General features: G+C 34.8%; 1 protein-coding gene and 1 pseudogene across 1 annotated transcript; both read left to right on the top strand.

Annotated features, from left to right (window-relative positions):
- The first annotated feature begins 448 nt into the window (after positions 1–448).
- Positions 449–3,255, top strand: LOC118028189 (G-type lectin S-receptor-like serine/threonine-protein kinase At2g19130). Its single transcript, XM_035031728.2, has one exon. It carries the CDS (start codon positions 570–572, stop codon positions 3,087–3,089), a length of 2,520 nt encoding a protein of 839 aa, XP_034887619.1. The 5' UTR covers positions 449–569; the 3' UTR covers positions 3,090–3,255.
- A 2,885-nt stretch (positions 3,256–6,140) lies between these two features.
- LOC118028197 (uncharacterized) lies at positions 6,141–11,408 on the top strand (annotated as a pseudogene).
- The last annotated feature ends 3,007 nt before the right edge of the window (positions 11,409–14,415 follow it).

The raw sequence follows: 14,415 nt of genomic DNA, 5'->3' as shown, positions 1-14,415 counted from the left end.
AGAATGACTTTTTTATCATAAAAAATCATGCTCACTGGATTTCAAATGATGAAGGTTGTTTTGAGAGATTGGTTGGAATTGTTTTTTAAAGTATTTTTTTTAAAAATATATCAAAATAATATTTTTTATTTTTTAAAATTTATTTTTGATATTAGTACATTAAAATAATTTAAAAACAAATAAAATATTTTTAAATTTATTGGGATTTTATTATTTAAATAATGTAACGAGTAAATGAAATTTAACCAAATTTGATAGATATTGCGATATAGGTTTAACTTTAATTATATATATATATATATATAAACTATTTGGATTTAAATGAAAATTGATTGAGAATATCATATGGTAATAAAATAAATAAATAAATAAATGATGGGGAGAACCATGTTGAATGTGTCCAAAAGAAAGCTATGGTTCAAAACAACAGACTTTGAAGTTTCTTTGGCAAATGCTTACGTAGCATATTGAGACCAAGTCTTGTTTTCTCACTTTAACTAGCGGCGGTACTGTACATACTTGCACCTCCAACATCTCAATCTTACCTGCAAAATTCTTTAGCAGCAGCCATGGATGTCCGAAACAATACATGGATCATGTTTCTTGTTATCTTTTTTTGTTTTCCTCTCAACTCTCATGTCTCCCTAGCAGCCGATACAATCTCTGCAAACAGTTCTCTCTCTGGAGACCAAACTATTGTCTCAGCACGAAAAGTCTTTGAACTTGGTTTCTTCCATCCAGGCAACTCCTCAAACTACTATATAGGCATGTGGTACTATAGAGGTAAAGTGTCTAAACAGACCATAGTTTGGGTAGCAAACAGAGAGACACCCGTTTCTGATAGATTTTCTTCAGAGTTAAGGATTTCTGGCGGTAATTTAGTTCTCTTTAACGAGTCCAAGATCCCAATTTGGTCCACAAATTTGAGCTCTAGTAGGTCAAGTTCTGTGGAAGCAGTTCTTGGCGATGATGGAAATCTTGTTTTGAGAGATGGGTCTAATTCATCAGTGTCACCACTATGGCAGTCTTTTGATTTTCCAGCTCATACATGGCTGCCTGGTGCTAAAGTTGGATTGAACAAAATCATCAAAAGGAACACACTTCTCATTTCATGGAAAAGCGAAGATGATCCTTCACCAGGTCTTTTCTCTCTTCAGCTAGACCCAAATCAGAGTCGATATTTGATCTTTTGGAATAGGTCTAAAGACTATTGGGATAGTGGATCATGGAATGGACAGATTTTCAGCTTTGTTCCTGAAATGAGACGCAACTATATTTACAACTTTACTTATGTTAACAATATTAATGAGACCTCTTTCACCTATTCATTGTACAATGAAACACTCATATCTCGGTTTGTGATGGCGGCTGGAGGACAGATTCAGCAACTATCATGGTTGGAGAGTACCCAGGAATGGCTTTTGTTCTGGTCTCAACCAAAGACGCAATGTGAGGTTTATGCTTACTGCGGGGCTTTTGGAAGCTGTAATGGGAATTCACAGCCTTTCTGCAACTGCTTGACAGGTTTCAACCCGATACAATTGGAGGACTGGAAGTCGAAGGTTTTTTCTGGTGGATGTGAGAGGGCATCAAATTTGCAGTGTGAGAATTCTAGTGTTGTTAATGGGAAGAGTGACAGCTTTTTCTCCAGTAACAATATGAAGTTGCCTGCAAATCCACAGACAGTACTGGCAGCCAGGAGTGCACAGGAATGCGAATCAACTTGCTTGAGTAACTGCACTTGTACTGCCTATGCTTATGATGGCAGTCGGTGCTCAGTTTGGTTCGGCGATCTTTTGGATATGCAACAACTTGCAGATGACTCAAATAGAAACACTATCTATATCAGGCTTGCAGCATCTGAGTTTTCAAGTTCGAAGAATGATAAGGGGATAGTTATTGGTGGTGTTGTGGGCTCAGTGGTGATGGTGTCTCTCTTTGGCCTTGTTCTGTTTGTATTTTTGAGGAGGAGGAAAACAGTCAAAACGGGGAAAGTAGTAGACGGTTCACTGATAGCTTTTGGGTACAGAGATCTACAGAACGCGACAAAGAAATTCTCAGAGAAATTGGGAGGAGGAGGTTTCGGTTCGGTTTTCAAAGGGGTGTTGCCTGATACGAGTGTCATAGCTGTGAAGAAGCTCGAAAGCATCATCCAGGGAGAGAAGCAATTCCGCTCAGAAGTGAGCACAATCGGGACGATCCAGCACGTCAATCTTGTTCGCCTTCGTGGGTTCTGCTCGGAGGGTAATAAGAAGCTGTTGGTCTATGACTACATGCCGAATGGTTCTCTTGATTCCCATCTTTTCTCCGAGGACTCGAAAAAGGTCTTAGACTGGAAAACTCGGTACAGTATTGCTTTGGGGACAGCTAGAGGATTAAATTATCTCCATGAAAAATGCAGGGATTGTATCATACACTGCGATATAAAGCCTGAGAACATCCTTTTAGATGCTCAGTTTTTCCCTAAAGTGGCAGATTTTGGCCTGGCGAAGCTTGTCGGCCGGGATTTTAGCAGGGTGCTAACAACCATGAGAGGGACAAGAGGTTATCTTGCTCCAGAGTGGATTTCAGGTGTGCCTATAACTGCCAAAGCAGACGTTTACAGTTATGGAATGATGCTTTTTGAAGTTGTATCAGGAAGGAGAAACTCTGAGAAATCTGAAGATGGAAAAGTGAAGTTCTTCCCAAGTTATGCTGCAAGCCAAATCAATCAAGAGCATGGTGAAATCCTTAGCCTATTGGACCACAGGTTGGAGGGGAATGCTGATCTTGAAGAGCTAACAAGAATCTGTAAAGTTGCTTGCTGGTGCATCCAAGATTATGAAGCCCACAGGCCATCAATGGGTCAGGTAGTTCAGATCCTGGAAGGGGTTGTGAACGTGAACCCACCTCCGGTTCCAAGATCTCTCAAAGTGTTTGTTGACAACCAGGAGAGCATAATTTTCTTCACAGAGTCCTCCTCTAGCCAAAGTTCACAGGCACAGAGCCACACCTCCACTGCTTCTTCTCAGACCAAGAGCACCACATCAAACACAAGTTCCAAGTCTCAAAAAGAGAACCAAGAAGGCATTTCGAGAAATCGGGTTTGAGTAACTGTGTAATGCTGCTGTTATATATGAGAACGCAAGAGTCTTGGGTGATTGTACTAGTTAAAATTATCCACTTCAAATGGTTTGTATATTATTTGAAAGCTAATTTCAGAATATTTTTGAGAATGGCAAAAATGCTATGGCTTCTACTGTTGTGATAGCCTGTTTCTAAATGTATTTTATGTTTCATGCTTCATGACGTCAACCTCAGCTTGTAACTGGTTTTTGAGATATCTTTGACAAGGGCAAGCAGCGGCTGTTAGCAAGTCTAATCAGACCATTTCATCATCCTCAATCCATGGTGCTATCCAAAAACTTGTCTTCCTAAGAAAAAAAACTGGAAAAAAAAAGACAACAAAATTCTATTATGAAACATGATCTTTGTAAAAGAGGTAACATATTAAGCATTACTAGTCCACAACTACCTTTTCATTCATCACTCCAACAACATCGCCCAAGTGTTTGCTATGAAAAGAATGGATAATTATCGATTATATATACAATCCATCCACACATAAGACAACTCATAAGTCTCAAACAATGGCCATGACAATGTCATGGATTTTTCACTTCTTTCTATCATCCATCCATGCCCTTAAGTACTAGCTCTTCTTTTCGAACCGGCGGGCTATCGATGGATTCCATTAGCCCTCTCGTTGAATATGGTGACGCGTTTTTATTCTTGGTGAGAGTTGGCATTGGAACATTCAATGCAATATCTCCTAATGCTGAAAAGTTCAAATCACACTATTTCCGGACTGACATGTGTGATATTTAATGGATCCACTACGATGGTTGCAAAGAAAAAAGCAACATGTGTGCTTCCTTCGGGAAGATCCTCTCTATCCTGATACTCGGTCCACATCTTACAAGCCTTTAGCCAAACCCAATCCCGCCGCCCCATGCACCTTCAACAAAACCCTCGGTCAATCTAGGCTCTTAAACAGGTGGGGTACTCTTTCAATTGAAACTATCACTTCATCTTCTAGCAATGGCAAGCTACAAGCTCTTGAAAACATTATCTTGGGATCTGGCATTGATACTAGGAACACAAATGGGAATTCTTATATTTCTATAATATCTATTCAAGGTTTGGTAATGATGTAAGGCCACCAAAAACTCCACAAACTACTAAACTGTTACCGGTTTAAACCTCCTTAACTTATTATGTGAATTTGCTTGGCATTTGTTTTAATGGGTTTAAGCTCAACATTTTAAAAACCGATTTTGATATGAAAAGTGATGAAGCCTTGTTGTAGAAACACGTCAAAAAGCCCTTGAACCCTTTTTTAGCTGAAGAAACACGTCAAAAATGTTAGAATCCATGAAATTAATTTATGAGAATCTGCCTTGAAGATAGAAACTCAAAAACCTGTGACCTAGTCTTTAAAATCACTGTTTTATAACAGATTCTGCTGCAAGTGTTACTGATTTTTTGTTATTAATAGTAGTCCAATAATCTCTCATAGTTGTTGAGATTTTTCAGCATTTATTCTAGTATTTTCAGTTTAGTTGTAAACCTTTAAGTAGGTATTCTCAATTTATGAAATCATTATCTTTCTACCTCAACTCTTCAATTTCATAATTCTCTATTCTTTATTATTACTGCTATTGTTATACATTTATTTGCAGCTTCAACAGTGGTATCATATATAGCTCACTTCTTACAAGCTATGAGGCAAATGTTTTTTTTTTTTTTTTTTTGAGATTGAGTGCTAAACACAGTGAATGTGAGTGCAAAGTACTAGTTATGTTGAGTGATTTATTTTAGGAAGATTACACTTTCCAGCTTGTTTACAATCTTCAGCTTCAATCATGATCTAATCTTTCACCTCTCTTTTCTCCCTTTCCCTTATATCCATTGCATCTTGCCTGTAGAAAAAGGATATGAAATGTTTATCCACACATGCAAGAATTATACAGGAACACCATAGGATGGTAGTTTTCTCTTGAACAACAGATACAGGATACTTGATCATGATCATGAGATTAAAACCAAATATTGACAAACATATAAGTCTACATGTATTAGTTTATAACCCATAAGAAACAAATGCCAATGATTGGTGGATTGTACTAGACTTCAACAAGACTAATAATACCTTGTATAAAGCAATTACATCACCCTTTCCCCTTGATGAACTTCACAAAAGCCACGAACTGTTTGTCAAGAATCCTTTGCCTTGATTAGAAATGTTTGAGAGTCTAATAATGATTATTTTTTAAAAAACATTTTACGGGAAAATGGATCAAAATAATATATATTATTTTATTTTTAAAAATTATTTTTAATACTAGCATATCAAAATAATAAAAAAAAAACATAAAAAAACATTTAAATTTTGCCTAACCCTATTTAAAATACAATATCAAACGAGAGATAAAAGTTGTGTAAGTAAAGATATCTAAAACTAAGCCTCAAATCATTTCACTAAAAATTTGTGTCCTATCCATTGATTTGAATATTATTTTTATTTCTATCATGTGAAGTAAAATATTAATTTACATAGGAAAATGAAAATATTAATTAAGAAACATGATCAATTTTGAACCAACACATAATTAGCCAAAAATAATAAAAAATTGAAATGATAAATTAACAACAAATAAATATTTATTAATTTAGTTATAAAAAATACAATTGGAAAGAGAAAAAAGTTTAAGAATCAAAATGAAAAAAGAAGAAGCAATGAACAATATGTGAATAGTAAAACAGTGAATGAGTAGTGAAATGTGTCTTAACACACAACAAATAAACATGAATTTCTTGTTTTGTTTAGGGTTTTTTAAGATTAGATTTAGATAATACAAAATTCTTATATAATATATAAATATTAATTAGGTTATAATTATTGATTTTTTTATTCGAATATGATGAAGCACATCTTATAAGATTTCATTCTTCAAATTTTCTACCTTCGAAATATAACAAACACCTGCACTGTGTCTCTCAATAAGATAAAATAAATAAATAAAACAATTTAAATAAAATCAAGTTTCCTAGCCAAAATAAAAAATCAAAAACCTCCTTCTCCGCTCTCTTAAATGTCGATGGAGAAAGGTTTGATATCAGTGGACCGATTCACCGAGTCAAGCTGTTAAGGTTTCTTAACAAGTGAAGAAGAAAGGAGGTAAAGAACAAGAAATGAAGAAGAAATGAGGTGAAGAACAGAGAACTGTTCTGAGAGGATTTGAGAGAGAAGAAGTGAGACTGAATTTTCTGTGTATTTTCTATATATCCAACCAATACCCCTCATGTGTGTTTTATAGTAGCATAAATAACTACTAACTGATTATTCTAACTGACTATAACTGTTGTAACAACCAGCTAACGAATTATTATTAATCAACTAACAGAATTAACAGCATGCAGTTGTTATCAACTCTGCAACACCCTTAGTTCTTCTTCCCATATGCTGCACCCTTCTTAGAGACTAGGTACGTAACACAAGCCAGGCATACTTCTTGACTCACTTACCCATGGACCACACTCAAGGCTTGACCTCAAAATGGGGAAAAGGTCCTCTCGTTTGCTCCAAACTAACCGCTAAGCTCTTACCTTTCAAGTTCCCTGATTTCAACCTCTTTTTACTTCGCATCATCGATCATCACATTTGGCATTCCTTTTCTCTCATTTCTCCGACCACTGGATCTCAAATCACCTCTCATGTCATGGCTTTTGATGCCCACCATTGCCCTGGCAGGCCAATTTTTATTATGTTTTCTTTTTTATCTCGGGACCCACTGGCCGAGTTCGCTTGCTTATTCAATCGCAATGCATGAGATATTTTGGGAATCGATTTAAAAAAAAAAAATAATTACCTTTCCAAAATCACTTTTTTGATGGTTGGCTATGGAGATTTGATGGGATTGAATTGTAACAGGAGGGGTCATGTTTTTGTTTCGCGAGGAGTTTGGATGCTTGATGTATATAGGGGAATTTCGATGGGAAGTTGATAACGAGAGGGCAAAGGATGCGAGGAGTAAGCTACTTAATATTCTCAAGAATTAGACGGTTGATGCTCTTTACTTGGATAATATGTATTATGATTTTCCCACTCGAGAAGTTGCTACTTAGCAGGTAGGATTTGCATATTTCTTGTTCGTATAGTAGTTCTTTCCTTAAGTGATTTTTGGTAGGTGCTGATGATTAATGTGCATTGCGAAGAATGGATACCAGTTAATAGGGATGAACTATGGATAAAGAGCTAAATGTTGGTGTTGGGAATGAGAAAATATAGTGAGCAATTGATTAGTATTCGTGTCTTAGGAATGGTCATGAAAGTAAGTAGATTTTTTTTGAGTTTATGGGCTTGGCGGAGATTACAGTGCTTCAAAATAAGTAAAAGATCAGTTATACAACTTTTTTTTACTGATTTACTTACTTGGTAATGACAGGTTGTTGACATCATTGCTTCTCATTCGAAACATGACATTGTTATTGGGATGATACTTTGGGGAAATAAGAGCTTCTAATTCATATTTCACGTGTGCTTATTAACATAAAGGTACGATCATCGTTTATATTGATGGAAGATTTTGATCTTTTATATGCGTTGATGATGAATGATGTGTTTCTGTAAAGCACAGAACCAAGTTCTTAGCTCAGTTACCATGCTTGTTTATTGTTTTTATTATGATTCTAGGGCACTCATATTTTCTCATCATTTTACAAGAAAGTAGGTGTTGAATGAAATTTAGTGAGTTACTTACAAATTACATTTAGGAACTATTTCTGTTTCAAATTTGTTTTAGCTTTAATTTCCTTTCCTTCTTTGAAGATTTGGGTGTGGCCAGAACGTTTACAAACCATGCATCTTCTTGGATTCCATGACACATTCACAACTAAAACTTCTCTAACAAAAGTTCGAGCAATTCCTCGTTACAGTTTCAGCGTTGAAACTTTAGAGGGATTAAACACAATATGGCCAACAATAGGAATCATGCCATCTGGTCTTCCATGGGTGCTGAAACCTGTTAAAAAGGACAACAATCTCTTCAGTTCTCTCTTAACTTCTCGTTACAAAAAAAGACAACCATCTAGTAAGCTAGATGGTAATTTAGGATATGCTGAAAGGTACCACCAGTACATGTTTTCAGTTCCTTACTCTGATCATTATGCTTTGCAGAGATACAAGAGTTTATTGAACTTGTCCAGCTAACTAACATGAAAGGTATTGTGTCTTCATCTTGTTATGTTGACCCACTTTACTACTTTGGTCGCCTTTGTGGTGTAAAACAACCACCAAAGATGTTCGTCTACAAGAATGAAAGGAAAGAGGGAGGAAAAAAAAAGTTGTTATATCTTATTTTGAAAGAGGTAATTCTCCCGAGGCAGGAAGGAAAAAAAGCAGGCCAGTAAGAATGGATTACAAAAGAGTTAATGTAAGCAAAGCGAGCGCATCAAGAAGAGTGCGCTAAGGGGCTAAAGTTATGGAAAATGACTGTTTAGATTAAAAGTGCTAATTTTTGTGATTGGGTGAGCAAAAAAAATACTTGTAGAAATACTTGCAATCGAGCATATATCTGTAGAACTCTGGTATGGGTATCACGTGGTACTGAAAGTTGATTCTTCAGGTATTTTGTTAATGAAAAACTTATGGGATTTTGTTTGCTATTGCACCTCTTATAGATATTAAACTCTCTCAATTAACATCATCAAACACTAACTTTGAGACTTTCAGTGCAGACATTCACCAAGTTTTATAAGTGCAGGCAGTCAAACTATATTGTATAAGCTAAAAATGTTCATTAGTAGTTTCATGTATTGAAGAATCAAGAAATGGGTTGTAGCCTTGTTGGGTCCCCTGTTAAGGTGACTTTGGTTTGATTGCAAAGTCACTACTTCTTGCAGTCCACAGTCGGCCAGAACTCAACACACGGTCCACCCCTGAAATGATGCCAAGAAAAATGGCCACCTAAGTTTGAATTGGTGGTGATTTTGTGTCATGTTGCAGAAACTTGTGAGAAATTCATGGAATTCCATGTAAATTTCTTAGGAAAACTCAAAACTTCTTCTACCTTTTGGAATGCCTTTGCAAGAAACACCTTTTTGGTAATGTTGAGCTGATGCTATCTTAGTTGTTTTTTGTCAATGCTGGCTTCAACTATTTGAAGGTGGTTGCTGTGCATGCTAGTGCACTTACTCATATGTAATACTGCTGTTGTTTGCACTTGTTCATGTTGCTGATTTCCTAGTTTCTTTGCTCAACTTTTGTCCTCTCAGTTGCTGTTTGGCACTAAAAAACCTTGGATGATATAGGATGCAAATGCAACAACATACCTAGGACCACCGTTTTAACTCTTACATGTCCATGGGAATCCATGATACTCTACCATATATAACGTAACATAGTTGATCTTTACACCATGTAATGGTAAAAAGTTCGAGAAAAATTATAGATTAGGAAATATAACGCCAAAGAAAATAAGAAAATTGTACAACTAACCAGTACTTCATCTTCACAATGACCTAAATAAGGGTACTTTCCTGCAAACTTTGCCATACTAAAACGTTGAAGTATACTCACAATGAGTGTTCATTGAGCACTATTATATATTATTCATCAGAATTAAAGCGACTGCCTTGTTTGAGATGTGCCAATGCTACTGACTAGCCTCCTCGGTTTCTAGAAAAAAAGTCATACTTTTCTTTCTTGTTTGTTGTATGTGATTATGACATCAAGACTACAAAATGTGGTTCAACAGCTTGCATGATGTTCACATAGATAAACATTTCACACCCAATTTCTACAGGAGAAATGGCATCAATGAAGCCTAGGAGTCTGACAGTAAATTGTGAAACCAACAAAGTTCAGAATAGAGTAAGGGAGGAGATGATCGTTTAGATTTTTAAAAATCACTTTCCATGCTCTCCTCTTCCTAGAATTTACTTTTGAGCATATGCTGGTGTGTGCATACACTTTCCATGCATGCATATAATAATTACAAGTAGAGTTAGGATATTCAGGTGTTGAATAATTTCTCAAGTGAATTTATAATCTTCTAATGTCTGTACTTTTTTCATGTTCTGTTCAAGCATCTTGTATTTGTTGTTCAAAAGAAAACAACCATTATGGATATTAGGTTTGGTGTTTCTTTATAATTTTTGCATATGTGGATAAACATTTCAGATCCGTTTTCTGCAAGCATAATGCTATGCATCTCGAGGAAAGAAGAAAAAAGAAGGCGAGATATCAGATCATGAATGAAGCTGAAGATTGTAAATAAGCTGCAAGTGTAATATTTGATAGAGAATTGTCTGTGATTATGGAGTTTTTGTTAGCTTTTTCTATGTTGCTTTGGTCTATGATGTATTTACTTGTATAACTTTTTCCAGTGCTAGTTTTGGTCTCTCGAGAATCTACTCAAGTCTTTATCTTGCTAGGTTCTATATGAAATATGCTTTATTTTTTTCTCTAGTTTGGTTTCTGGTCTTGTTTAATTACACCATTAAAATCATGTTTTTTAAAATTTTAAATTTTTTAATAATGTTTTTAAATTTTTTAATGCGTTGATGTCAAAATAATTTTTTAAAAATAAAAAAATATTATTTTAATATATTTTCAAAATTGTTTTTTTAGAAATTAATCAATACCACAGTTTTAAACATCCACTTATACACCCTTTGGTCTTTACTTTGAGGTTGCCTTATTTTATTTTATTTTTTATGCCTTTTGCCTTTTTATCCTTACCTTTTCTAGTTGTTATTCAATGATCATTAAACTTTCTTTTAAAAAACAAAAGGTACCGCGAAGAAATTTATTTTCAAGTTTTATAATATATTTTTGTTTGAGTTTATTCATTATTTACGATAATGATAATAATAAAAGAAATTAAACCAACCAAAAACCTTAAACCTTAACCTTTTCTATATAAATACTACACCGTCTCTCTCTCTCATCAATCCCTTTATTATCTCCTCTCTGTGTGTTTTATTCTCTTCTCTTCATCCTTAACAACTTACAATAACAATGGCGGCTTACAAAATCTTGGTGTCTTAGATGCTTCCTGCTCTCTTTGCTGGCTCAGGCACCAGCAGCCACACCAACAGCTCCACCAGCCAAATCACCATCTCCTGCACTAGCTGCTCCAATAACTCCAACTCCCGCTCCATCTGTCCCTACTCCAACTCCCTCTACTGCTCCATCCATTCCTCCTTATTCATCTCCAGCTAGCTCACCACTATCTCTCGTTACCCCTGGCCCCTCCCTATCTATTCCTCCAAACGTTGTTTCTCCTTTGAACACCGCTGACTTGAACAAAGTCATTGTCTTCAATCTATTATACATACAAATCAGTTGTCTGAAAAATGTTTAGTGGGTAAGAAATTTCTAAGAGTTTTCGGAAAGAGATTACACCAAGAGCAAGTCAACCAAAAAAAAAATACATGTTGATGTTTGTAGTCTTATCAAACCATGTTTGTTTTGTAAAAATATGTATTTTTAATTTTTGATTAACGATTACAATAGAACAACTTAGGTATACTTTTAAAAAAGAAAAGTCTAATGTATTTAGTTGTTTTAAGAAATTTAAGGCATTAGTTGAAAATGAAGTAATTATTCTATAAAATCACTTAGAATAGATAGGGAGTACATTTTATTCTAATGATTTTAATGAGTTTTGTAAAGATTATGGTATAAAAAGACTTCTAACGATGCTTAAATCCCCATAATAAAATGGCATGATGGAGATAAAGAATAGAAGCATCCTCAACATGGCAAGAAGCATATTCAAAACCAAAAAGTTGTCTAAAGAGTTTTAGGCTGAAGCTGTAGAATATGTTATCTACTTGTCAAATAGATGTCCTACTAAAGGTTTGAATGATATGATTTTACAAGAAGTATGGAGTGAAAGAAAGCCAAGTATTTCTTACTTGAAAGTTTTTTATAACATTGTCTATGTGCATGTAGATGATTAAGTAAGGACCAAGCTAGATGACAAGAGAAAAAAATATGATTTTTGTGGGTTGTGATCAAAAGAACAAATGATACACGTTTTACAACCCTTATGGAGGAAAGATGGTGATTTGTAGAGATGTTGAGCTCAATGAAAAAGTACTTTATTGGAAGATAGATTATAGTGAGAAATATGACTTCATATTGATTCTTGATGAAGATGAGTGTCATAACCCAATTATGGGTTATTCCTTAAAATTCACTTTTTTTTAAATAAAAATAAAAAAAAATAAACCAAAAGCTAACAATGTGGAGAAAGTAGGCCGGAGAATACAACTGCAATTTTAAAGAAAATTCAAGGCATAATTGTACTCAGTTATGCCAAAAAATGAAGAAACAATGCAAATTAAAGGTCATGTTAAATGATTATTGGATGAATTTGCATAAAAATTAAGTCCAAAGACATAATTAAATTTTTAATCTAACAATTTGATTTAATCATGGGCCAAATTGAATTTTAATTATGTTTAAGAATTAATTTGGATCCAATTAAAAGATTTAATGAAGTGCAAGGATTTACTTATACTATAAATGAGTCAAATTAATTTTATTTGGGGCTTAATTAGTAAACAATTAAGTTTGGGGGCCCAATTTAGGCTTAATTGAGAATATTTGAATTTTAAGAGATCAAATTTAATTTTTACCAAGTTAATTGATTGAAATCAGGGGTAAAATCGCAAAACAATTGATGTTTTGAGGTCAATTAAGGTTAAATTAAAAAAATTTGCAACCAATGACTAATCTGTAAAAGACGCTGAACTATGGAGACTTAATTTATTGAAACTGGGATAAAATTAAGGAAATTGAAAGTTTAATGGTCAATTGGGGATCGAATTGCATAAATTCAAAACCAAGAATCAAAGAGAAAAAAGCGCACAAATCAGGGGCTTAAATTGAAGTTCATGGATCCAATTGCATAAATTTTAAATTTTGAAACAGAGCAAGGGTATATAGATTAGATAAATCAGAAATCAAAGGACCAAACCAAACGTTACCAAAACGACGCTGTTTTGGTTGCTATTTATCATCTTCTTCAATTTTCTCTGAAATGATAGGTCAAGAAAGCTACATTAAAGGTGCATTTAATACCTATAACATATAGGAAAGTTGACAAACTTGCACATAATTGATCACCTGTCATGTCTCTACAACTCCATATGGTCCGTTTAGACTGAATGACAACACAACGGCCCTAGCACCGGCCTAAATAGGCCAACTCATGCAGCCTCTTCCTATAGATTTGACAGCTCACGATGCACATTTTGAACCAACGGTTAGGATCCTTCCCAGCCTAATCAAAGGCCAAGATTTGGCACCGTTAAAGAAAACATATCCCTCTTCCACTATCTATAAATAGATTTGGATTTTATGGCAAGAGGAGGAGGAAAATCGAGTCGAAAGTTGACAAAAAACCAGCCACCCTCCCCTATTTTTCTCTTTTTCTACAATGAGTTCTCTCTCTTCTTTCTCTCTCTCCATCGCTCCTCCTGTCGTTACCACCATAACACTGTTGTGATTGAAGGTAGCTCAACCTCTTCCACCAACCCAGCTTCTCACTGGCAGCATAAAACCATCACCATATCGCCAACTTTTTCTTCTTCTTCGTCAACTCTCCTGTACCACGACAACTGTTGTTCCTGCCTCCAGCTCCACCTTGAACCACCACTTCTTCTCCAGTCACACTAAGTGCCACCAGTCAAGCTACCAGCAACTCCATCAGCCCAAATGAACTCCGTTAGCCATCCCTACCTGCAGCATGCCTTTTGTTCTTCTTCCTTCACTCAGAGCAAGAGGACGTGAATTAATTCACGTTCTGCACTGCTGGAAAGCCAGCAGTTATGGGGAAGGGCTGGACCTGTTTCCAGCCCCGCCCAGATGGCTGGGCTGGGTCTAGCCCGACCCTAAAAAAGATATGTTGGGCTGATATCACCTAACTTTTATAGGCTCGACCAAGTTAGTTGGGCCAGCCCAACCCATATATATTTAGTATATGTTTATTTATAATAATATATATTTTACTATTATTATTTAAAAATATATAAAAAAACAAAGAATTCAAACAAAATTCATTTTTTTATTTTCTCGCGTGTTTTTCAACCAATTTTGCATAATATCAAGTTGTATATTTACACTATAAAATACAAATTTGATATTAAAATACTCAATTTTCTCCTAAAATTTTCTAAAAAAAATTCTAAAAAAATCTTAAATATTTTAAATTAATTTCCCCTTTCCAAAAAAAAAAAGTTTTGTTTTCATGTATACGGCCAAATCCTAAAATATTTTCCAAATATAGTTTCATTAAAAAGTTGCATTTTTTAATGTTTTGAAATCCAAAATAATAAACATTATAACCAGTTTATGATCAT

Source organism: Populus alba, chromosome 13 (genome assembly GCF_005239225.2).
Source record: "Populus alba chromosome 13, ASM523922v2, whole genome shotgun sequence".
NCBI lineage: Eukaryota > Viridiplantae > Streptophyta > Magnoliopsida > Malpighiales > Salicaceae > Populus > Populus alba.
Note: the sequence above shows the minus strand (reverse complement) of the source record. Positions and strands in the feature narration are given on the sequence as shown.

What these genes read in the sequence shown, in the direction of transcription:
- LOC118028189 (XM_035031728.2), top strand. Translation starts at nt 570, where the DNA reads ATGGATGTCCGAAACAATACATGGATCATGTTTCTTGTTATCTTTTTT.